Here is a 25,456-nt window from a genome sequence, read left to right on the forward strand (position 1 = left end):
GATGAGGACTTTTCATCTCGCATACAATTCGTGTGCAAACAGCTTCGTGACTTTGCTTGAGCAAATTGTCAACCCGATGAAAGGTTTAAGCTATCTTTTGATAAGCTAAAAATAGGCAGGAAACTATATCGGTACCAGCATTCCGAGGGCAGGGTCATGGAATGGGTCCAGCGAAATGCAAGCACATGACGCAGTCGCCAAGTGCAGAAAGACAGTGGGACACTTACATTTTCTATAATTTCCACCAACTTTAGTAGCATCCTTAACAAACAAGATCAGCTTACTTCCCTCATTCACACTTGTAGTGAAGATGTTATAATCGGAACAGAAACATGGTTAACTCCTGAAGTTAACAATTCTGAGTTACAAATTTCAAATTTATTCACTGTTTTTCGTAAAGACCGTGTGGACAGAAAAGGTGGCGGTGTCGTAATAGCCGTAAGAAAGCATATAAAGGTAAAACCCATTCATACTGAGAGCATTCTTGAAACTATTTGGGTTGTATGCTATTTGCCAGCTGTAACTTTGATTATTGGAGCATGCTATAGGCCACCCAACCTTCTACAAGATTTTTCTGAGGAACTACAGTCTGTATTAGGCCCCGTGCAATCCGAATATAATAACTCTCCCATAACTTTGGCCGGCAATTTTAACTTTCCAGGTATAGAGTGGTCTTCTTTAAAATCCCCTGGCACGCGCCAGGCCCGCGATTATGCAGAATTTGTTGACCTTTTAGATTATTTTCAGTTGTCTCAACTTATCGAAACCCTTACACGGCACAATGCTATTTTTGATCTGCTTCTAAGAACATACCCCGAACATGCTGCCATGGATGTACTAGAGTATATCAGTGACCGTCTTGTCATACATTGTACCTTTAAAATGCAAACCGTGAAGAAACCGCGACAAAAAAGGAAGATTTATGACTATTCTAAATTGGATCCCGAAGGCTTCAACTCTGAGCTTTTTGAATTTTACCTGTCATGCATGCAAGCATATGAAAACTGTTCATTGCAAGATAACTGGATTCGTTTTCATGAAGATTTGTTAACCCTGCAGGAAAGATACATTAAAAAAAATAGATCTATGAAACAGCACACAAGTCATGGCTTACCCGAGAGATTGAGCGATATTTGAATAAAAAGAAACGTTAGTTTCAACAGATTTTGTGCTTGTTGCTTTTTGAAACAGTCAGAATATTTATCGTTTTCTAAAGAATGTGCATTACATATTGGGCTGCCAAATATAGGTTTTTCAACCAGGATATTTCGCAATTTTTAAAAACAGATCCAAAAAAATTTTGGAAGGTCATTTCTCCTGCACCTACAAAAGAGTTACCTGTTTTTGACGCTGAGTCTGGTGCTGCAATTGTTGTCATGGATGTTGCTGATTGGTTTAATTTATTCTGTTGTAGTGTATTTAATGATGGAAAGCCCCTAGATATGTAAACACAGTTTTCTGATGGTTCTCCATTTATGGAATGTCTTACTGTGACAAGTAACAGTATTGTGAAAGCTATTGAGCGTTTGCCATCATTTTCTGGTCCTAGTCCTGACGGTATTTGTACTAAGCTACTAAAGGTGACAAAGCACAATTCTGCTCTTATACTTACCCTATTGTTTCAACAGTCTCTCCGCATCGCCGAAATTCCAGACGACTGGAAATTGGCACATGTGACACCAATATATAAAACCGGCGACAAAAACAAGCTAACAAACTATGGGTATATATCCCTTACGTCTGTTGTATGCAAACTACTTTAACACGCCTTATCTTCCCAAATTATGCAGTACATGGCTAGCAACCCCATTCTATTTACAAACCAGCATGGTTTTCAGCAAGGCCGGTCATGTGAATTCCAGCTTCTTGATCTAACTACAGACATTCACCTCAACCTTCACGAACTTACACAAACTGACGCCATATTTATATATTTTGCTAAAGCCTTTGACCGTGTGGCTCATAACTGCCTGATATAAAAAATGAAGTTGATTAAAGTTGACAAAAAAGTAATAAACTGGGCTAAAGAATATTTAAGTAACAGACGACAAGCCGTCATAATTAATAATGTCCGTTCGTCATTTCAACCTGTTCAGTACGGTGTGCCTCAAGGTTTCGTTTTGGGACCTACTCTATGTTTAATTTATATAAATGATATTCATCAGGGTGTAGACTCGGAAATCCAGTTATATGCCGACGACTGCGTTTCATATCGGCCGTTAAAATGTAAGGCTGACTGTGTTAAATTACAAGACGACTTGAACAGGATTGAAAGATGGTGCTCACACTGGCAAATGAGCGTAAATACCTCAAAAACTAAACTTATTAAATTTACTACTTGCAGTGAAATTTTTGGCGCTAGCTTTCGGCACTCCCACTGCACATGCTTTTTTTTTAATACGGTAGCTGACGGCATTTCACTGGCCGCCGAGAGCTGATAAGGCGGTTATGTGTTGCAGTGACTTACAGGTAGTGATTTTTTTCCTTTCATGCTTGTGATATTGCTACGGCACAATATGCGCGATCACGAAAGGCCAGCAGTGTGAAGACGACGACGACGATTAGAAGCTAGCGCGGGCTGTTGCCTCTTGGCCAAGCGCAGCGTATTTTCCTTGTAAATATATTTGTACATAGCTTTTCGTCTGCGTCTTCCTACGTAACATATCTGGTGGAGGTGGACGTTCCCTGTACCTCGTCACGGAGCTTCGCAGTGGACGGTACGTCGAGCCTTCCTTCATGGCTCCCGGCGACGACAACCCGACTCCGCCGGCTCCGACACCTGCTGCCACTTCGACGACCTACATCACTCTCCCCGCTCCCCGCGATCCTGGCGTATTCTCGGGCCACGATGGGGAAGACGTCGATGACTGGATCAGCCTGTATGAACACGTCAGCCGCAATAACCGGTGGGACCCTACTATTATGCTCGCCAACGTAGTCTTTTACCTCGGTGGCACACCTCGAGTTTGGTATCGCACGCACGAAGATGAGCTCACCAGTTGGGATTCACTTAAGACACAGCTTCGAGACTTGTTCGGCAACCCCTACGGTCAACAACTTGCCGCGCAGAAGGCGCTTTCCGGCCGTGTGCAGACGTCAACAGAGCCCTATGTCACGTACATTCAGGACGTCTTGGCTCTGTGCCGCAAAGTTGACACCCACATGACTGAGTCAGACAAGGTTTCCCACATCCTCAAAGGCATTGCCGATGACGCCTTCAACTTGCTCGTTTGCAACAACGTAGCGACGGTGGATGCTGTTATAAGAGAGTGCCGCCGCCTGGAACTCGCCAAAAGCCGACGTATTGACCAGCAGTTTGCCCGTCTGCCCAACACCCCAGCGACATCTTCCTGTGCCGACGCTCCTCGTCCCAACAACACTGCCGATGTTACCAGGATCGTCCGGCGTGAGATCGAGGCCGCCTATCCGGCTGCCTTCGACTCCAGTCCCACCAACACATCTGCAGTCACGGTCTCACTGATCCAGGCAGTTGTCCGCCAGGAGTTTGAAAACATGGGTCTTCACACCATCTGCTCGGCCCATCGCCCTAATACCCGCCCGGCTTCTTCGATTTCGCCCCGTCCCGCATCTTCTTACCCACCACGTTTCCGCAACCCATCTGAATGGCGCACTGCTGACGACAAGCCTATTTGTTTCCACTGCCATCGAATCGGGCACATTTCTCGGCACTGTCGTAGTCGCTGGAGTTCCCCGAGCCGGCCTACTTATACTGCCTACTCTCGCCCCTCAGGTGGCCCTTCTCGTCCCTATGCCGCACGCTCCGATAATGCCGCCACTGATTCTCCTGCAACGAACCGCCCCTATTCTCGTTCGCCTTCGCCCCAACGACGACAATCTCGCTCTCCCCAGCCCCGTCGCTCCTATTCGCCGACTCCCTTCGGACGCCGCTCCCAGCCGGAAAACTAGACGATGCAGCGCCTCGAGGTGACGCTGCATTGCTCCCTACGCCGCCAAATCCTCTACTGACTTTGCCCACTCATCTGAACCTTCTTGACGTGCAAGTCGACGGTGTTTCTGTGTCTGCTCTCATAGACACTGGGGCGCATTTGTCCGTAATGAGCGCTGACCTTCGTAACCGGCTCAAGAAAATTATCACGCCCGCCACGACGCCTGTTGTCCGTGTCGCCGATGGCGGAACAGCCCCCGTAATTGGTATGTGTACCGCCCGCGTCTCCTTCGCCGATCGCTCAACAATCGTGCTATTCACAGTCATCGCCCACTGTCCCCACGACATCATCCTCGGCTTAGACTTCCTTTCCGCACATTCTGCTCTCATCGATTGTTCCGCCAGTACTCTCCGCCTTGACCTGCCTGTTCTGGATCCTGCTGAACCACACCCCAGTCGCCTCAGTTCCGCCGACTTCGTTCGCTTGCCACCTTCGGCACTGACCTACGTTGACCTAGTGTCATCCCCACCAGTCCCCGACGGTCACTACATCGCGGCTCCTATGCAAGACGTCCTCCTTACACATGGGATCACAGTACCCCATACAGTTTTATCTATTACGGCGAATTGCGTCTGCCTGCCAGTGGTCAACTTTGGCTTGACGACACAAGTGCTGCCACGTGGGATGTCTTTGGCCCAGCTTTGTTCATTCGAGGATCACTCAGTAGCATCCATTGCAGTAGACGACACTTCATCCGATACTCCTCTACCATCGCAGTCGGCAAATTGTACCATCGCTGACTTACGGAAAATGATTGCCCCCGACTTGCCCTCCGAGCACGCTCGTGAACTCTACCACGTTCTGTTTTCCTACCACGATATTTTTGACTTTAACGATCGTCCTTTAGCCCAAACTACAGCTGTCAAACATCGCATTAATACCGGCGATGCCCCTCCTATTCATCGCCGCCCGTATCGAGTGTCACCAGCTGAGCGTCAAGTTATTCACGCAGAAGTTCGCAAAATGCTTGCCAAGAACATTATTGAACCATCATATAGTCCATGGGCGTCACCTGTAGTACTGGTCAAAAAGAAGGATGGCTCATGGCGCTTTTGCGTGGATTATCGGCACCTTAACAGGGTTACCAAAAAGGACGTGTATCCCCTACCTCGGATTGATGACGCCCTTGACTGCCTCCACGGTGCTCGCTATTTCTCTTCTATTGACCTTCGCTCCGGCTACTGGCAGATTGCCGTGGACGATCTCGACCGCGAGAAGACTGCTTTTGTCACACCCGACGGTCTTTATCAATTCAAAGTGATGCCGTTCGGTCTATGTAACGCCCCTGCCACTTTTGAACGCATGATGGACTCCCTTCTTCACGGTTTCAAATGGTCCACGTGCCTGTGCTACTTGGACGACGTTATCGTATTCTCCCCAACGTTCGCTACGCACCTCGAGCGCCTCTCAGCAGTCCTGGACGTTTTTCGGCGAGCCGGTCTGCAACTCAACGCATCGAAGTGCCAATTCGGCCGTCGCCAGATTACCGTCCTTGGACATCTCGTTGACGCGAACGGAGTGCAACCGGACCCAGGCAAGATCCATGCTGTTACGCACTTCCCTGTTCCGAAGTGTGTCAAGGATGTGCGCAGCTTCATCGGCCTTTGTTCGTACTTCCGCCGTTTCGTGAGAAATTTCGCCGCCATAGCACGACCACTAACCGACCTTTTGAAAAAAGACGCTCCTTTCCAGTGGGGCGATAACGAGGCCTCTGCATTCTCTCATCTAATCGACATTCTCACAACGCCTCCCGTTTTGGCCCATTTCGATCCTTCTGCGCCTACCGAAGTCCGTACTGATGCCAGCGGTCACGGAATTGGAGCAGTACTGGCACAACGCCAGCGTGGCCACGACCGTGTTATCGCTTACGCCAGCAGGCTCCTCTCACCCGCGGAGCGCAACTATTCCATCACTGAGCGTGAGTGTCTGGCCCTAGTTTGGGCGGTTGCGAAATTCCGCCCATACTTATATGGCCGATCCTTTTCCGTTGTCACAGACCATCACGCGCTTTGCTGGTTATGCTCACTGAAAGATCCTACAGGAAGACTTGGTCGCTGGGCCTTACGCCTCCAAGAATATTCGTATACTGTCACCTATAAATCTGGCCGACTACACAAGGACGCTGACTGCCTGTCTCGCTACCCGGTCGACGAGCCTGACAACGCCGACAGTAGTAGCGCCAACGGCATTTTCTCTGTCTCTGCCTTCGGTAACATCGCCGATGAGCAGTACCGAGACCTATCGCTGCGAGCACTTATCGAGCGTCTGCGCTCTACACCTACCGACACATCCGTTCGCCGATATGTCCTCCAGGGTGGCATTCTGTATCGAAGGAACTTCCTCCCTGACGGCTCTGACCTTCTTCTTGTCGTGCCAAAACAGCTACGACAGACTGTGCTCTTTGAGATGCATGACGCACCCACTTCAGGACATCTTGGGGTAACCCGCACGTACGACCGCGTCCGCCGCCGCTTCTATTGGCCTGGTCTCGCTCGCTCCGTTCGACGCTATGTTGCTGCCTGTGATCCCTGCCAGCGTCGGAAGACACCTCAGGTGCTACCTGCCGGTCATCTCCAGCCGATCACCGTCCCTGTGGAACCGTTCTTTCGTGTTGGATTAGACCTGCTCGGTCCCTTTCCCACGTCATCTTCTGGGAACAAATGGGTAGCCGTCGCGACTGATTACGCCACCCGATACGCTATCACTCGGGCTCTCCCTACCAGCTGCGCCACTGACGTCGCGGACTTTCTCTTGCGTGACATTATCTTGCTTCATGGCGCCCCGCGACAGCTGCTGACTGACCGTGGTCGAAACTTCCTCTCGAAAGTTATCGCTGACATTGTGCGTTCCTGCTCCATTCAACACAAACTGACTACTTCATACCATCCTCAAACCAATGGCCTGACAGAGCGGTTAAACCGTACTCTTACCGATATGCTGGCCAAGTACGTTTCCAAGGACCACCACGACTGGGACATTGCCCTTCCTTACGTAACATTTGCGTACAATTCTTCCCGGCACGACACCGCCGGATTTTCTCCCTTTTATCTACTGTACGGTCGCGAACCTACCTTGCCCCTAGACACGGCACTTCCTCCTGCTGCGGTTTCAACAAGCGAGTATGCGCGCGACGCCATCGCCCTCGCTGACCATGCACGCCAGCTTGCCCGTGCTCGACTGACGGCCTCACAGACCACTCAGCAGTGTCAGTACAACGCCCGCCATCGTGACGTACAGTTTTCACCTGGTGCGCTCGTGCTCCTGTGGTCGCCCTCTCGTCACGTCGGACTTTCAGAGAAGCTCCTTTCGCGATACACAGGGCCCTACCGCGTGCTGCGCCAGGTGACGCCTGTGACTTACGAAATTGCTCCTGTGGCCTCAACCTCGTCCTCTCCTGTGGCATCTAGTGATGTCGTACACGTCAGTAGGCTCAAGGCCTACTACACTGCTTCCGAGTCCGATCTTTAGTCGCTCCGGGACGGCGCTTTTGCAGCCGGGGGTAGTGCTACGGCACAATATGCGCGATCACGAAAGGCCAGCAGTGTGAAGACGACGACGACGATTAGAAGCTAGCGCGGGCTGTTGCCTCTTGGCCAAGCGCAGCGTATTTTCCTTGTAAATATATTTGTACATAGCTTTTCGTCTGCGTCTTCCTACGTAACAATATTTTTAGAGCGCAGCCTTTAGGCTGCCCGATCCTGCATTTAGCGTAAGGTGCTTTCATATATACCACAACAGGACCTCGTGTATACCTTTACCTTATGGAGTACATCGTGTCACGCGTTACAGGCAGGTGGACAGATTTCCTAGGGAAGTAGCTCTAGAATGCTTACGCATCGAAACAGCGGTACTATTGGTGATGCTTCGGTGCACAAGGCTACCAGTAACCACAATATCAAACAGCGTTATCAATGCCCGCTGGCGATGTGAAGTTTTGCATTTTGTATAAAGAGATGCACAGTAGGAGTGCCAACAGTTATTAGAACGGCGTCCTCCTTTCCACTTTGTTTCCAGCGGCGGCCACCGCGTATCGCCCATAGCAGGGTTCGAGGCTATCTGACACACACTCCTGTGTTCCCGCTCATATTGCTCATGATAGTACTTGCTGGCTTGGTTTTCAGGCCACATTTCACTATCTGTTTTTGATTTGGACGGGCTATGTTAGTTGTGTATCTGTTTCACAATAAATAGACACTTCCTTCTTGTGTGTGCACATTGTTTCAAGTACAGATGAAGTCCTTCGAATGAGGGAAGTCTATATGAAAACTGAAGTGAACATTTCAATGATCTTGGATTGACGCTTCATTCACTGCCCAGCCTAAGAAAATGGCATATCGAAGTGCTCCTTCAGCTGGCTACAAAAGATAAATTGCTCTTACTATGATACCTTTGCTCTTTCTTGCAGCACACCAGAAAGAAACGTGTCCGACATGCTTTGTTTATTTTTTGAGGTATTCTTGACAATTGCATGGTTTTTCCAGTTACTGTAGAATCTCGGTAAACAGAATGGCTTAAAACGAAACAGTAGCATCATGGTAGGTTAGTTTTTCAATAGGGCAATGCAAAAAAAAAGTTTGTTAAACGAAAACAAAATTTTTCCAACTCTGGGCAAACAGAACTAAAATAGTATTACCAAAGACAAAATTGAGCAATCAATCTTGAAGGCATTGCGATACACATCACTGTTTGCGCTTTTCCTTTCCGGGTTTTCTTGCCAGTTCTCCATGCATGACCGTGTTCGAACCAAGGCTAGGACACCCTACCAAGGCGGCTTTTGCTGTGTTTTGCTGGTACCATGGCTAGCGTGGCTCTACCGCGGTCGTGGCTGGCTATGGTTTCTTTGTGTGGGCAATGTCGGTGAGCTGTGAGTTTGCTTGGCGTTTTCAATGCCGGCACACAAATGCCTGTGCAATGCACTCAAGCTGGAGACAAACATAAAAGCTATCATAACTATGAAAGTAGTTGCCTCAATGAAATGACTATTCAAAAAACATTTTTTGTACTCAATGATATTTTTCTCTTCTTCTTGTAATGATGTTTTGTGACAGTAGCACTAGTCAGTGGCTCTGTGCACACAGAAAATTTAAGAAGCTTTGTAATGAGATCTGCTGCAGCTGTCACATGCTGTTGGCAACAACGCATCTGCCCCTTTCAACAGAGTACCTCTGAGCTCACTGTCTCGGTAAACGGAACTCCCGATAAAGGGTTTCCCTGGTCCCTTGATGTTCCATGTGAGGAGAGAGTCTTCAGGCGCCGCTAGATATGCACTGCCCCGAGAAGCACGCACCTTGGGGTGATAATGGCTGCCGGGTCATGGCCACCAGCGTGGCCTGCACAGCCTCCAGGTCCAGCCGCATGGCCGCATGCTCTCGCTGCAGCTCACTGACTCGCTGCCACAGCTGCTTGCCCTGCGAGTGTCAACACAGTCAGGCATCCCTGCCCAAGCTGGTTGGGATGACACAACTGCTGCCCTGCTTGGACCCCTAACGGGGGCACAGATCCCTATGACACGGTGTAATGAAGGGTGGACAGACACAGCAAACCATGCGTATAGGTGTCACAAGCAAATGCTCCCCCGGCTAACTGCAGTACATAACACGAGATATTAACCTTTGTGCACGAAATGCATGACGAGCATTCTCTCATCACGGAGGGCAGTGGAGACAGCTGAGGCACAGGTTTGTGCTGACTACGGTGATAGAAACAAGGAGGCGGTATTTACTTCATTCTTTACAGAACATTACATTATTAAAAAATTACATAAAAATGTGTAAGACATTATATGCGCAATACAGTTGAGTAGCAATCATAGATGCAATAAGAAACCTTTTGTGATTGGCATTAAACGTTGGTGAAATCCAAACCAATCTTCACTACAAATATACTAAAGCAGGATGTGCAACCAGGCTAGTTTGTAGACTATTGTAAGCAACAGCGCCCCAGCAGATGGAGGACTGAAAGAAGAGACGGACACAAGCACTGATGAGCTTACGAAACCTTAAATGGCGGAGAACTTTGTCTCGAGGTGTGGCTTCCCATCAGCACTGCATGCTATAGTACTTCAGTAAATATGCACCAACTAGCCCAACAAAAAGTTCAGCACTGCATGTACTGCCGCAAAGTCATGTCTCGAAATTTACATATAACCGGCAAGGTCTAGTTATCTCAGTCATAAAACTAGGAACGAAAAGCTTGCCAAAGCCTACATCATGCAGGCTTTGTGCTGCACTACATTATGTAGTGCACAACAACTGAAGCGCAACTAGGTGTGAGGGTTGACAAATAGCAGTTTGGCAGTTTAGTCCAAGGTTTTTCATTCCTTTGCATACTTGTTTGAGGCGTGGCATGAGCATCACTTAAATTTTGCCCGAGTTAGTGCACGGCATGTATTGGCAAAGGAAGGTGTGACTGCCCCCCCGCAGACTGCTGATTGTCGTGCATCTTGACGCTGTTGTATCTAATGTGTTGCGTCCTGCTGTAATGACGAAGTGGAGCGCCAGTCGAAGAAATGTCGCGGTGTGTTTGTTCACTCTCCGTAATGCAGGCTTTGGGTGCACAATAGGCAGCAAAATTGGCAGGTTGAAATGTTCTTTGAATGATAATATAGTACAAAGCTGCGTTGTCTAAATAGTTTGATATGAATATTCAGTGTTGCAGAGGATTGTGGATGTGTCAAGGACTCAATGAATAGGTTTTACAAACATGCTATATTGTGACTATGTGTTGATTATATTGCTTTTCATCTAATGAACCAATCTGGCACTGTCATTGATTTCCATCCTATTCCCTCAAGTTCTTAAGGAACGTACAGAAACAACTGCAGTCATTAGTAGCCTTATTATGTTAACCTTAAAAAGGGACTGACAACTGCCAAGATTATGTCATGAGATGTTCGCGGAAATGAAAAGACCATGATTTACAGTGATAGAATTGAGCATGCTGTTCGTGATTTAGGTAGGAACTATAACTTTAAATTGGCATAAAATGCTGAAAAAAATTGTAACTGGCGCAAACTGGCGGGAAAACTTGCTACTTGATATGTAGTCAATGAGATTACTGTACATAGTTGGCCGTTATTAGGTGCCGCATACTTACTGTTTAAAATCACAGTCTCTACATTACATAGGCATTTGTGCTTTATTCTAGACGAACTAAAATATATATTTGTGTGAATGAGTGGTGCTGCCTTTGCAGCAAGAAGTTGAGTGGCAGAGCTGTGGAGTGCACAGTGGCCCACATAAGTGCTTTTGTGCGCCCACAGGTTTGTGAGCGAGTACCCCAAGTTCTGTAGTCTCTTTGTGAGATACAAAGTGCCATTGATAAATTGTGCCAAGAATATGTGCAAGCGCTACCTTTACTAGCACATCCTAACCGCTTAGTTTGGCTTAGGAAAAGAAAGCCCGGTGCACCACACACTCAGCAAAAGTACTGCCTTCGAGATTGGTTTCTGTTACTCGGTGGGAGCCAATGCTGGGCGGAGATTTGTACACCCCCTACTATAGTGAAAATAACGCAACACTTCAAAAAAGATGAACCACAGAAACATTGGATTTATAAGCAAAATATTACTTTCTTAAAGCTAGGGTCACACTTGTTACCTGCTTCCTATCAAAGTACAAGCGCTATTGCGCTCACCTATCAGTGTTCCCATCCTGTTTCCCAAGCACAACTACATCCTTGATGCTGATAGAAAAAGTAAAAAAACTGTTCCATGGCATTTTCCGCATTACCACTGTACAACTGGGCAATCAGACCTGTATGGTTTCCACTATGCTAAAAAAATAAATAAAACGGGTGCCATAGAAGTTGGTTGTCAGTCCTTCTAATGCCCCTGTCAAATGGCAAATCTAATGTCATTGCCAACAAATGACATTTGTTGCGATTCATGTCATTATCACAGTGCACTGTGATAGACGACTGGAGTGTACTGGAGAAAGACGACTTTGGGGAAGCTGGCCTAGAAATTTGCTTGCCGCTTGCCATAATCGGCCTGCATTGCACTAAAACACCGCCCCTAGCTTTGTTGCACTTTTGAAAGTGCAAGTCAACTGATAACTTGCCGAAAACATGAAAAATCCGAGTGTTACCAGCAGTGAGTCAGGCTGTCAAAATGGCGGGTAAACGCAAGCTGGTGTTCCCCGGCAATTCTCCCGAGCTGATCAATGTTTGATTCATGTCATCAGACTTTTAACAAACGGTTTAAATGCACGGTGAGGTCACAGAATATTGTTCCTAGACATTTGTCAATGGCACAAATGCGACAGTGCATGAACACTCGAACCGTAGAATTAGCACAGTGTTGTCGACAATGGTGCATAAAAAAACTCTCATTTTTCAAACTTCACGGCTGCACACCTTGGAAAAAATTGCCCAGTGATCATGCAACGCCCCTACTGCAAAGCCTTTCAGTTTTCACGATCGCGCTGATTTCCCACAATGAGTGGCTACTCGTTTTTTGAGCATAACGAACACAACCTCAGACGTGAGCCCCAACATTTGTGGCGCTTACCAGCGCAATACTCTCGTGGTCTTGCGTGATCTCCGCACCCTCCCCCTCCCCCTATAAGATCAGCCACTGCCTTCTCCTCATTTGTTCTCCAGTCTGCAAGCCGTTTGGATACCAGTCACTCCTCTCACTCGCCTTCATGTCAACTCCTCGCCTTGTCACTGCCAGTTCCGACGTCGCTGCTCCTCCAAAGCTGCCTTCTTCCAGCCTGCCCTCCTGAGCATAATCTTCCACCAATGGGTGCCCTACTGCGGTTCCTGTTTCATGGTATCCACAACTCCGATCACTTTTCTTTCGCTACACGTGAAGCCGATGCCAAGCCCACCATTGCAACCGTCACCAGTAGATTCTGCCTTCTGCGTCACTCGCCACGTTCAGTCACTTTGGTGCCGATGGTGCATGCATCTGGATCCATGCTGCAGACCATGTGATTGTGTTTTATTCAGAGTGCTTCATTGGGCATGCCTCGGGTGTGCTTTTGTGGTCTACAGTGATAAATGGCTTCGTTAGTCTCCGGGCAAAAGTGTCTGACTTTGGAGCACAAAGTTCTGCTGATAAAAGTGGAAAAAGGCAGTGACGATGACCGGACTTGCAGCAATCTGTACAAGGCTTTAATGAAATTGCTGGCCAAGAGGTAGGAGGCAACTTCAAGACATTCGCGTTGGCTGATACTGATGCTACCGTGGTTGCCCCAGCAATGGATGCAGAGACAATTGACACTGTTAATTGGTGGCCCCAATGAGGACAATGAGCCGGTGGATGAAGAGCCACGTGAAGTGCTAACTATGGTGCACATGCGGGAGTACCTACGCCTGTTGTGAAATAAGGTTGAATGCATGGGTGGCGACCATGGCCTTGTGCAATGCCTGGTCACATTAGAGCAGGGGTCCTCGTGCCCGGTAAGAACTTGAAACAGCCAAAGCTCGCTGCCTTTTTTGCACCTGAATAAAGTTTTGCTTCACTGAATACACTGTATTTTAACTTCCTTGCAGTTGTGGAGCAATTAAAGCTCATCTGCTTTACCTTTTCTCGAGTGGTCGCTTATATTGAATTACCGCTTATACCAAATTTTTTCGCCATCCTGCCGACTTCATTCTAATGAGTTAAGTTGTGGGGTTTTACGTGCCAAAACCACTTTCTGATTATGAGGCACGCCGTAGTGGAGGACTCCGAAAATTTCTACCACCTGGGGTTCTTTAACGTGCACCTAAATCTAAGTACATGGGTGTTTTCGCATTTCGCCCCCATCGAAATGCGGCCGCCGTGGCCGGGATTCAATCCGGCGACCTCGTGCTCAGCAGCCCAACACCATAGCCACTGAGCAACCACAACGGGTCTTCATTCTAATGAGGGATTACTGCATATGTAGAGAGAGAGAGAGAGAGAGAGGTGAAGGAGTAGTAGTTGTCGGTGGAAAACCCTTCTGAAATGAATTTCTGGCTATGCCACTGCAGCCGATGCACCCGCCGAGTCAAAACAAATCTTTCATTTGCTGCAACTGAAGACGAAACCGCGGTCGCCATCAATGCGGTCATGGATGGCAGCTATACAATTTTGAAGGCACGCAGCCGACACATGCACAGAATCAACACAAGATTACTGTTTGCAGCAACCACTGCAGATGAAACTGCAGTTGCTATCGACGCGATCATGGATGGACACAGCTATGAAGGCACACAGCCGGTACGGTGTTAAGCGCGGCGGTAAATGCTAGAATAAAGGCTTTAAAGGCACAAACAGGGACGAAGCATTCCGGCGTTGCTGTCATTCACAAATGGTTTCCGTTGATGACTATGGCAACACAGCCTTCGCTGCTTCGTTTGGTCAGATGCTAGAGCCAATTTTGCTCCTTTGCATGACACATTTGTGGCGCTTTGCACTCGCCGAGCTCTGAGAGTTGCCCGAATTAACCAATGTGCGGCCAAATACGTCCGTATTAACAATAGTTAGATTGCATTAAATAATTAATATGCCTGCTGTGACCAGAGGACGAGTCCGAATTATCAGGTTCTTCGATTGAACGGTGGTCAAATTAATGAGGTTTGACTGTATTTCACGTGCAATTACCGTCAACCTTGTCTTGTTTCGCCCTTTCTTTTTCCACCATTTGACACTCTGAAATGTGCCCATCGAATTGTTGCTCTTCCACGCTACTGCAAGAACCTGTCAGCCCCGATGGATTAATGGGTGATTTGCTGGGCGAGTTGGTAATGCATCCTTGGCATAGGCAGCATGAAACAAATCGTGTGATTCATAAGCAAGTCAGGTGAAACATCAAAGCCATCCATTACGCTGCGTGCTGCAAAGTTGGATCAACTTTACCCTGGGACCACGTGTTTTTCTGTGTGTCCATATATCTCTCTGCTTTTTCATTAAGTCCCCAGTTGATCGTCTGCACTGTGTCTGTGTTTTCTTTCCCTTTGTCTATGTTATTTCATGCTGCCCAAGTCAAGGATTGATTACGGCTTCTTCAAAACATACGCCCATGGCTCGAGTGACGTACATGCCCAACCAGCAGCTCTCCACTCTCCCTGCTACTCCTCCGTCCTGATGACGATGATGATGAGGATTTACTGATGTCCCCTTTGAAACGTGGCGGGGACAAACCATCACCTAGCCTGCTCGAATTACTCAAGTATGTTATGAATGCTTTTGCTTCCAGCATTCTTGTACACATCTCTTTAATCTTTTCTGTCTGCTATACCTAACCTGTACCACTGCCTATGTCTGTAATGCATCCACTCAAGACTCTTCCCTGCATCAGACTCTTCCCTGCATTTTTTCTACCAATACTGTAAATGTCTCTCATCTTGACTGCTGACCGGTTGATACTTCTGTCTACTTTAAATCCAAGCACTTCTGGAAGTGGTACGTTACATACTGGTCTCGCTGGGTGAATCCCTTCGAATTCCATTAGGATGTGCTCAGTGATCTTCAGATTTATGCTGCAGCATGCACATGCCTCATCTAATTACCAGTATTTGCTCCAGTATGTTTTTGTTCTTAGGCAACCAGCTCTAGCCTCAAAAAGCAAGGCACTTCTCTTCGTGTTATTATACAGATTTTCCCTACTAATTTCCTTTTTCTCATTTCTGCAAGTCTCTATGGTCTTTTTCGCTTCCATTCTTTGCATCTGATTTGCTGTCTGTGTTTCTCTCAATTTCTTTTTAAAGACTCCTGGTTGTCTATATACACTTTCCCTGCACTCTATCCCTGTACTGTATTTGATTGCCAACTTTCTTGGCCTTTATCTCCATTTTGTGTGCACGCTTTTTTGGTACAGATAATTCTTTACTTTAGCCGCCCATTTATTGTGATCTATGTTCCTGAGAGTTTCATGAAAACTAATTTTGCTCTGTGCTTCTCAGACTTCAAACGAGCCCCAAACCACGTCCCCTTGCGCTGCCTCTTTTGTGGTTTTGCTGTGGGCTCCCAAAGCCAACTGGCCTCCTGATTTTTGGTCAACTTCCAACCACAACAATATATCTGATTTTAGGCACAGAATGGCATTTGCAAACGTCAGCATTGGCACCATGGCTCCTTTCCAGATTCCATGCACCACCTCATAGTTATTGTGGCCTGAAAGTGGCCCTGTGTTTCATTATTGCTGCATTCTTCTTCCTTTTTATTTTCAGATTATCTTGATGGTTTCTTCAGTAAGTCTTTCCTTCGTTTATGTACATGCCGAGGTATTTATTAAAGAAACGAACAGGGCTATTTGGTGGATGTTCATGATTGTATTGCGTTTAGTGTTACACTGATGCAAGAACTACAGGGTGAACATTTAAAGGAACAAGATGTGGATGTACGTAGCGCAAAGTACCACCTCGTTGAATGCTTATATACAAGGTGATGTGGGGTAGGTAGGGGATGTAAGATATGACAAGGGGACGACATGCGATGATGTGGTGGGCCGGAACAGCAGTGTTGACTTGGACCCATTGGACCTGGCAAACTCGACCTCAGCTTCGATGAGCATGATGGAGGGAGCACTTACACACTTCTTTTTTTTGCTATCACAAGTGCTTTCCATATTTCTTACTCTGTTCAATGACTTTGGTGCTTTCTAGTTGCGGAGAGCATTTATCACTGTTTGCAGAGCACAGCCAAGTTGCTAGGTGCTGTCAGGAGCTGCAATGTGTATTTGTCCTCCCCTAATCTGTTGTTTAGACAGCATCCGGTTTGCCCAATACAGTAGAACCTCATTGACACGTTCCCGTTACGTACGTTTTCCCAGCGCCAATGTTAGCAATCGAGGACACAAAAAATGATCCAATAGAGTTACGCTCATTTATTACATGTTCATACATTCCCGAAAAACACAATTTTTCAGCACCAATGTTCAGTACGTCGCCAAACTGCGATCATATGAGACGTTTTCCGACCGCTAGATCCCATGTAGACATGAAAATGCACGAGGCGCTTGCCATCGAGAACAGTATAGTATAGCTCCCCATTGCGGCACTTCACCGCAATACTCACCCGCCCGTCTCATGTCAACATGCCGGCGTGCACAGTTTTTCATTCCAGTACCAGCAAATATTCTCCGGGGTCGTCGCATGCGGCATTCACAGCTATCACCACCAGTCATATTGCGATAAGCATATTCGCCTACCTGTTTCATGGTGCCGTCAGAAGCGTAGCCCATGCTTTTCATAGGCGATAACCGAAACGTGCCGCCATTGCTTGCTGCAGACTGCGATCTCATAAGTTTTCCGGCCCCTAGATCCTATGTGAACAAGGCGCGACCCACTAAACACAGAGCCTCTTAAAAACCTCTTGAAATGGCTACAAAGGGCTATGGACGTCTTGGTCTATGATAAGACTGAAAATAGAACTTCTTCTAAGCCTAAATTCAGCTCCTCCAATATGCTAGTATATTGCTACGGAATAGTATTTCCAATGACAAAGAGGCGAGCAGTAAGAAGACGACGACGACGATTGGAGGCTAGCGCGGGCTGTTGTCTCTCGGCCAAGTGCGGCGCATTACACTGCAAATATACTTGCATATATCTTTTCATCTGCGTCTTCTTACGTAACATATCTGGTGGAGGTGCTACGGAATAGTATTTCCAATGATGAAGAGGCGAGCAGTAAGAAGACGACGACAATAGTACCGCCAATGGCATTTTCTCTGCATCTGCCTTCGCTAACATCGCCGATGAGCAGTACCGAGACCTATCGCTGCGAGCACTCATCGAGTGTCTGCGCTCTGCACCTACCGACATATCCGTTCGGCGATATGTCCTCCAGGGCAGCATTCTGTACCGAAGGAACTTCCTCCCTGACGGCTCTGACCTTCTTCTTGTCGTGCCAAAACAGCTACGACAGACTGTGCTCTTTGAGATGCATGACGCACCCACTTCAGGACATCTTGGGGTAACCCGCACGTACGACCGCGTCCGCCGCCGCTTCTATTGGCCTGGTCTCGCTCGCTCCGTCCGACGCTATGTTGCTGCCTGTGATACCTGCCAGCGTCGGAAAACACCTCAGGTGCTACCTGCCGATCATCTCCAGCCGATCACCGTCCCTGTGAAACCGTTCTTTCGTGTTGGATTAGACCTCCTCAGTCCCTTTCCCACGTCATCCTCTAGGAACAAATGGGTAGCCGTCGCAACTGATTACGCCACCCGATAAGCTATCACGCGAGCACTCCCTACTAGTTGTGCCACTGACGTCGCGGACTTTCTCTTGCGTGACATTATCTTACTTCATGGCGCCCCGCGACAGCTGCTTACTGACCGTGGTCGTAACTTCCCCTCGAAAGTTATCACCGAAATTGTGCGATCCTGCTCCACTCAACACAAGCTGACTACCTCATAACATCCTCAAACCAATGGCCTGACAGAGCGGTTAAACCGTACTCTTACCAATATGATGTCCAAGGACCACCACGACTGGGACAGTGCCCTTCCTTAAGTCACGTTTGCTTATAATTCTTCCCGGCACGACACCACTGGATTTTCTCCATTTGATCTACTCTACGGTCGCGAACCGACCTTGCCCCTTGACACGGCACTTCCTCCTGCTGCGATCTCAACAAGCGAGTATGCGCAGGACGCCATCGCCCTCGCCGACCATGCACGCCAGCTTGCCCGTGCTCGACTGACGGATTCGCAAACCACTCAGCAGCGTTAGTACAACGCTCGCCACCGTGACGTACAGTTTTCGTCTGGTGCGCTCGTGCTCCTGTGGTCGCCCTCTCGTCATGTCGGACTTTCAGAAAAGCTCCTTTCGTGATACACAGGGCCATACCGCGTACTGCGCCAAGTGACGCCTGTGACGTACAAAATTGCTCCTGTGAGTTCAACCTCGTCATCTACTCTGGCATCTAGTGATGTTGTGCACATCAGTAGGCTCAAGGCCTACTACACTGCTTCTGAGTCCGGCCTTTAGACACTCCGGGACGTCGTTTTTGCCGCCCGGGGTAGTGCTACGGAATAGTATTTCCAGTGACGAAGAGGCGAGCAGTAAGAAGACGACGACGACGATTGGAGGTTAGCGTGGGCTGTTGCCTCTTGGCCAAGTGCTGCGTATTACATTGTAAATATACTTGTAAATAGCTTTTCATTTGCGTCTTCTTACATAACAGTATCTTCTATCTGCAATAAAACCCATTACTAGTGCCACCAGAGTCTATTTTGGTAAACACATTCAGAACGTCTTTCATGCTTGTTAGTCTTTGTGGTTAACGTAGCATGAATCAACTGAAGGGAGTGCATTCGAAGAGGACGCGCTGGCTGTAATCCTGAACCAGACTCAACTCACCCTACTTTGTGTCCTTTTGTTCTTGCATGGGTTACAGCGTTGCGCGCGCGTGTGTCAGTGACTATGCAGCTTGTAGCATTCCCACTTTATAGCAAAACAAAAATCTAACTGCAATGTTTACTTCGTCTATACAATTCCAAATGCAATCGGCTGCTGATGTAAAAATTTCACTGCTGTTTTGTTCTAAGTAAGCAGCAAAACTTTAGCCTAGTAGGTGCTTCATCTGGGAGTGCAATCACGACTGCTTGGCATTTATTAATTAATGACTGTGGGTCACCTCATTTGTAATTGCAAATTTGTCTTCCGACTGACTTGATGCTCTTTTATTTTGTTCTTTTTACTTTATAGACTGCTGGGCATCCTTCTTGTCCCTTGGCGCTAGCTGGATGATGGGACCTCATCATGATCAGTGTAAGCCAATGTACTGTACCCTCTCTGGTCCTCCCAGTGCTTTGTATATGGGTTAAGGCAAGGGAGCGCTTCGTGGTAAAATAGCTGGTTGGTGTCTCACAAATAGGCATTTTTTTTGCACTGGTCCCTTATAAGCTGCCATTATTATAACCAGTTTCTCAGTGCCAGTGTACATACACAGTTATACTATTAATTGGTTTCCCTAAGCCTTACAAAATTTAACTGTAGATAGTCAGTGCTATGTAAGAACTCATAAATTAACTCTGTTGTGTCACTTACCAGTTACCATACCACTTACCAGTTATGGCATACGTGGTATTGCACCTGACTTGCTAAAGAACTATTTAAATAACAGATTACACTATGTTCAAGTTAATGGCATACCCTCAGAGAAATTGGCAATTCAGCATGGTGTTCCTCAAGGATCTATATTAGGACCGTTATTGTTTTTAGCATACATAAATGATATCGCTAGCATATCCGAATCGCCTAATCTGGTCATGTACGCCGACGATACGAATATGTTTTTTTCATCCCGCTCCTTGTCCCAAATGGAGGCTACGGCAAATGCATATTTAAGAAAGCTACGTAACTGGTTATTGACAATAGGCTAAGCCTTAATTTATCAAAGACTAACTACATAATTTTTCATCCTATTAATACAGTAGAAAGTATCACTCTGAATTTTTCTACGAACATACTGAATTAAAGCGTGTTTCAAACCAAAAATTTTTTGGTGTTTGGTTCAATGACAATCTTTCTTGGAGTTTTCATACCATCAAATTAATGTCTGATTTAAGTAAAACAGTCGGCTGTTTGTATAAGATATCTCATTTGTTGCCCCCCTGGTTAAATATATCCATGTATTACGCACTTCTGTACTCAAGGTTATCTTATTACTGTATCCTTGTATCGGGAACTATGACGTCCACCTTGAACTAATTTCAATTCAGAAATGCGCTATGCATGCTATTGAGGGGTTTCATGGCAGACCTTCAGATGTACCTATGTCACCGCTATTTCAGAAATATGGCATCCTTAAAGTAAAAGAAGTATACAACTTCTGTCTACTTAAGTACATCCATCATCATAGATTGTTCTTTTCTTGTCCAGATAATTCCTGCAGCTGTTATGCTTTTCGTATGAAACGTAAGCTTGTTCCTATCACACGCACCAATTATGGCAAGCAAACACTAAGCTACCGAATTCCCATGGTAATAAATAACTTTCCCTATGAAACTGAATATTACCTTCCACAAAAACGTTTTAAATCTACAATTAAAAAATACCTATTGGTACAAATGGAATGAGATATTTATTTAGTCGACATACTTTGTATTTATTTGTATTTATTTTACTACCTTTCAAATGTTTTTTCTATAACGCACATGTTGTAAGCTGTGTGGTATTGTTTCTGTGTTTTAGGACTGATATTTTTATGTTTATAAAACAAAAATTATGTATCTTTATACCGCTCATACGATAAGTTGTGTATTCAATTTATTCTTTTCTTGTACAAATTCTGTGCATGTTAACTTACTGCTTCATGCTTTTACAATGCTTGAGAAATTCATTGTGAATTTGTTGTGAAGTGCTTGTGCACAATTCCAGCTGTTTTACGGGTGACCGGGACCTTGTCAGGCTCTTGCCTTTTGTCTTGGCGCCCTCTTTTCATTGAAAAGAAAATAAACTTTCACTTTCACTTTCACTTTCACCAGTATTCCATACATGAGTAAAAATTTGCTACAGCAGTGTACATTACACATTGCTTCCCTAATGCACAAATGTATTCAAGCCAGTATGTGATTAGTTCTGTATTCTAAATGTTTTCTAGGTGATTTAGTTTCTTTACAGGAATTTACTGTACAGCATCAGCAAGCACTATAATTTAAGATTTATGTGTACGCTGCAAAAGGTATGCTTTGCCACTAGAATTGATAAAACATGGTCCGAGGCTTCCATACAAAACCGAACTTCAATTTGGCTCTACCACCATCAGCACTTGGCTGGCACTTGCCAAATCAATTACATCAGGCAGCTTGTTCCAGACTGTCTTTTAATCTTATTGTGAGGAGATCACACAGTGATGTGTGGAGGCGCCTGCGTCTGACATAGAGGTTGTGCTGCAACATATGTGTATGTAGAACAGGCATGATGCTGAGGGTTCCAGCAGTTTGCCGAGGTGCTTTTAACATTTTGTCACAACTATAACTTTACCTGTGCTGTTTCCTGCCATCTATTTCAATAATATCAATGGAGGTGTTATCAGAATTTAGCAATTTATTTGCCCTGGCACATTAGGCTGCTACATTTGACCTTTCACTAGGTGGGCAATTATTCAACATGGACCATTACTGAATACATCTTTTTCTGTACAGTGGCTTCTCAACTGCAAGTCAAAGTAGATGCTCAGAATTACCTGAGGCTATAGATGCACTGATGAATTTGCTACCTATACGAATCACTTTCCACTTTCTTGCGCGACAAGCATGTTAACACTTCCAAGAAAGTGGGCAATGCTATCATCTCATCACATCATGAGATACTTTCAATTTTTATGACATATCATTCACAGTGATGTGTCATTGGTGTCAGGTATTGCCCTAAGCCAATTAGGGTCACATGAAAATATATCAACAAAAGTGATTGATCCAGCTAGGAGTGTTGCTTTGGAACACTATTTTATCACCAGTCCTCCTTTGCATGCTACCTGCTTACTCTGTACTGTGTCATATTTAAGTTTGAAAGAAAGGCAACACCTAGACAGTGAAAAATTCTAAACTTCCTTTGGTTTGACAATATAAAATGCTATTTAACTTTTTAATTAAGTTAGTACATCATTTACCTGCAGAGTGGATTACTGTTTTAAACTGATTATATTTTGCAGGAAGCTTCTCAGACTTGTTTGACAAGTTGATAAGTGCCTTTTTAGCCAAAAAACACCATATATTAATTTGAAGGCTGACTTTGTCTGACTCTACTCTGCAATTTAATAACTATATGCCAATAAATACACTAGACGATGAGCAAAACGTGAACAAGGTGAATGCAGGAGCCAACGTTTTGACAAGTGGACTTGTCTTCTTCCTGAAGAAGACAAGTCCACTTGTCGAAACGTTGGCTCCTGCATTCACCTTGTTCACGTTTTGAAGAAGACAAGTCCACTTGTCGAAACGTTGGCTCCTGCATTCACTTTGTTCATGTTTTGCTCATCGTCTTGAATTTCCATCTCCCACATTCCCCGTCTTTCCCCCAATAAATATAGTAGTAATCTTAAACATCATCACATTCATACCTTAAGATACCCATAAGTTAAGAGAAAGGAGTGCTTAAACTTATTTTTGATGTGAGCCTAGCTTCTTACTTAGCACATAATTCTAATGGAAGTTCCAATTTGAACATTCCCATTTCCTCCTTCGCCATTTTCCCCTCTTCTGTGCAGGTATTGCTTGCCTATGTCTACAAGAACTGTTCTATCAAGACACAAGATCCTTCACGCATGGCCTGTGATAGCAAGCTTTTGTGGGCAGCCAGTGCTCTCCTATGATTGCTGGCCTGCTCTGGCAGTGGCGGCAATCATCTTCAAGATTTACGCATGATCATTTGTCACTCTTGTTAATTACACTTTCTGCATCTTTTCTAATTTATTAGGTAATAAAGTATGACTATGTGACATGGTGTGAAGTTAATGTCTTGCTGCATTTTCGCTCGCAATAATCCTTTATGCATGAAAAGCTCATCGTACAGTTTATGAAAAAAAATAACAGCATATTATGATTTATCTTTCAGTTCTGGTAACATGCAATGTACAAGGAATTCACTAATGGATGGTATGCCGAAGAACGGGCCATTATTTCTGCGTGATGCTGTGCAAGCATGTGGCGTTACTTACAAGAGGCACCCACAAAGTAAGTTACAATTTACTTTTAAATGAAGCATGGACATCAGAAAAAATATATTTATATTGCTAGTTAGAGTGGTTCGCAGAGTGTTTTTCCAGATGTGTACTATCCATTATTTTTTAACTCATTGCAGCACAGTGTTCCGTTTCGTATACTGGTGTAAGGCTGTTGTGCCCCCTGTAGCTGAAACCAGGATGTAATTTTTGCCTGAACTGCAGCATCACTGACAAAATTTTTCTTTGCTAGAAGCTATTTCAATTTGGTGGAGACCCAGCAGGATGAAGTTTTGTCAATAAGGACGTGTTTTATGCAGAGGTGTTCTTGTTTAGGTCAATGGGCGAACATTGCCATGATATTAGCGTACAATACAAATCTTATTTTACTTGCCAAATAATTCTGACAGGCAGCATTCAGTTGACTGGTCTAAGTAAAAAGCACTAATCGACCAATGAGGCTGCACTGCACTATTCCCATGGTTCATATCTGGAAAAACTACTTGTGCATCACTCTAATCGACAATATAAACTTTTCTTTCCGATGTTCGTGCCTTGTTTAAAATAAGTTGTAACTGTTGGCAAACCTCGTGTTACTGTAACAGCTGCCGCAAAAATTTGAGGGAATGTCTAATAGAAGTCTTCAGTTGTTCTTGTCAAGCTGTCCATTAGCCAACCTTTAGCGTAACGTTAGCAGGGCTTACTGAAGTACATCTAGACGTCCATGGCTACAAAATGTCTTGATCAATACAGCTACTAGACTTTTGAATTAGTCGTGACATATTTTAGACATCAAATAGCTGCTTCCGTGAATCGTGGGGAGGCACACGAAATCCAGAAAGACATATAGCCGCCAGTCTCATGTGAAAACGACGGTGCGCACAATTTCTTATCCCAGTACCAACCAATCTCCACCCGAGTCGTCGCATGCCTCATTCACAGCTATCGCCACCAAACCTATTGTGATAAGCATCTTCGCGTATCTGTTTTACAGTGTGTGGTGCGTAGTGCCCATTGGTAGCGCACTGCATGCTTTTAGTAGGCGATAATCCAAAGGCACCGCAGTTCCCTGCTGCAGGCAGCGCGATGGGGCATCATGTTTTGCTTCTGCGACATCCAGTGTCGCCCACCAGCTCGATTTTGTTTCGGTTTCCCGTCATGCTCTTAAAACAACACCCAATAGGAAAACAACGAAATGCGTCTCGGACCACCGGAGCACCACCAGCTCGAATCGCATCGGCGTCTCGTGCCACACAATGTTCCACACGAGGCTTCGCGTTACATAGATGCCAACAATAGTTGAGCCTGGAGAATTTTAAAGCGAAGCTTTCTTTGCCTCTTCCTTCGACAGCCGATCTTACACAACCCTGGCACGTGCAGCCCTCTGTGAGCCCCAACCCCCGGACCAGTCCGGGTTCTAGCTATCTTGTCCCCGTTGCCAATTTGATGGCATGGAGGTGCCGCCAATAATGCAAAATAATGGCACATTGTTTCAAATGAACTTGGCAACGTTTAACGCTAGAATGTTATCTAGTGAGGCGAGTCTAGCAGTGCTATTCGAGGAATTAGAGGGCAGTAAATGAGATATAATAGGTCTCAGTGAAGTTAGGAGACCAAAAGAAGCATATACAGTGCATATATACAAAGCGGGCACGTCCTGTGCTACCGGGGCTTAGCGAAGAGACGAGAACTAAGAGTCGGATTCCTGATTAATAAGAATATACAGTAGCTGGTTACATACAGGAATTCTATAGCATTAATGAGAGGGTGGCAGGTCTTGTTGTGAAACTAATTAAGAGGTACAAAATGAAGGTTGTACAGGCCTACGCCCCTACGTCCAGTCATGATGACCAGGAAGTCGAAAGCTTCTATGAAGACGTGGAATCGGCGATGGGTAGAGTGAAAACA

At 45.8% G+C, this 25,456-nt stretch overlaps 1 protein-coding gene across 1 annotated transcript in view; it reads right to left on the reverse strand.

Annotated features, from left to right (window-relative positions):
- Positions 1-25,456, reverse strand: part of Git (ARF GTPase-activating protein GIT1) — a 306,764-nt gene that overhangs the window by 39,647 nt on the left and 241,661 nt on the right. Inside the window, exon 13 of the mRNA XM_050183502.3 lies at positions 9,256-9,376. Within this exon, the coding sequence (XP_050039459.2) occupies positions 9,256-9,376 (121 nt within the window). The remainder of the gene's footprint in view (positions 1-9,255; positions 9,377-25,456) is intronic.

The sequence above is a fragment of the Dermacentor andersoni genome, chromosome 3 (assembly GCF_023375885.2).
Source record: "Dermacentor andersoni chromosome 3, qqDerAnde1_hic_scaffold, whole genome shotgun sequence".
Taxonomy (NCBI): Eukaryota; Metazoa; Arthropoda; class Arachnida; order Ixodida; family Ixodidae; genus Dermacentor; species Dermacentor andersoni.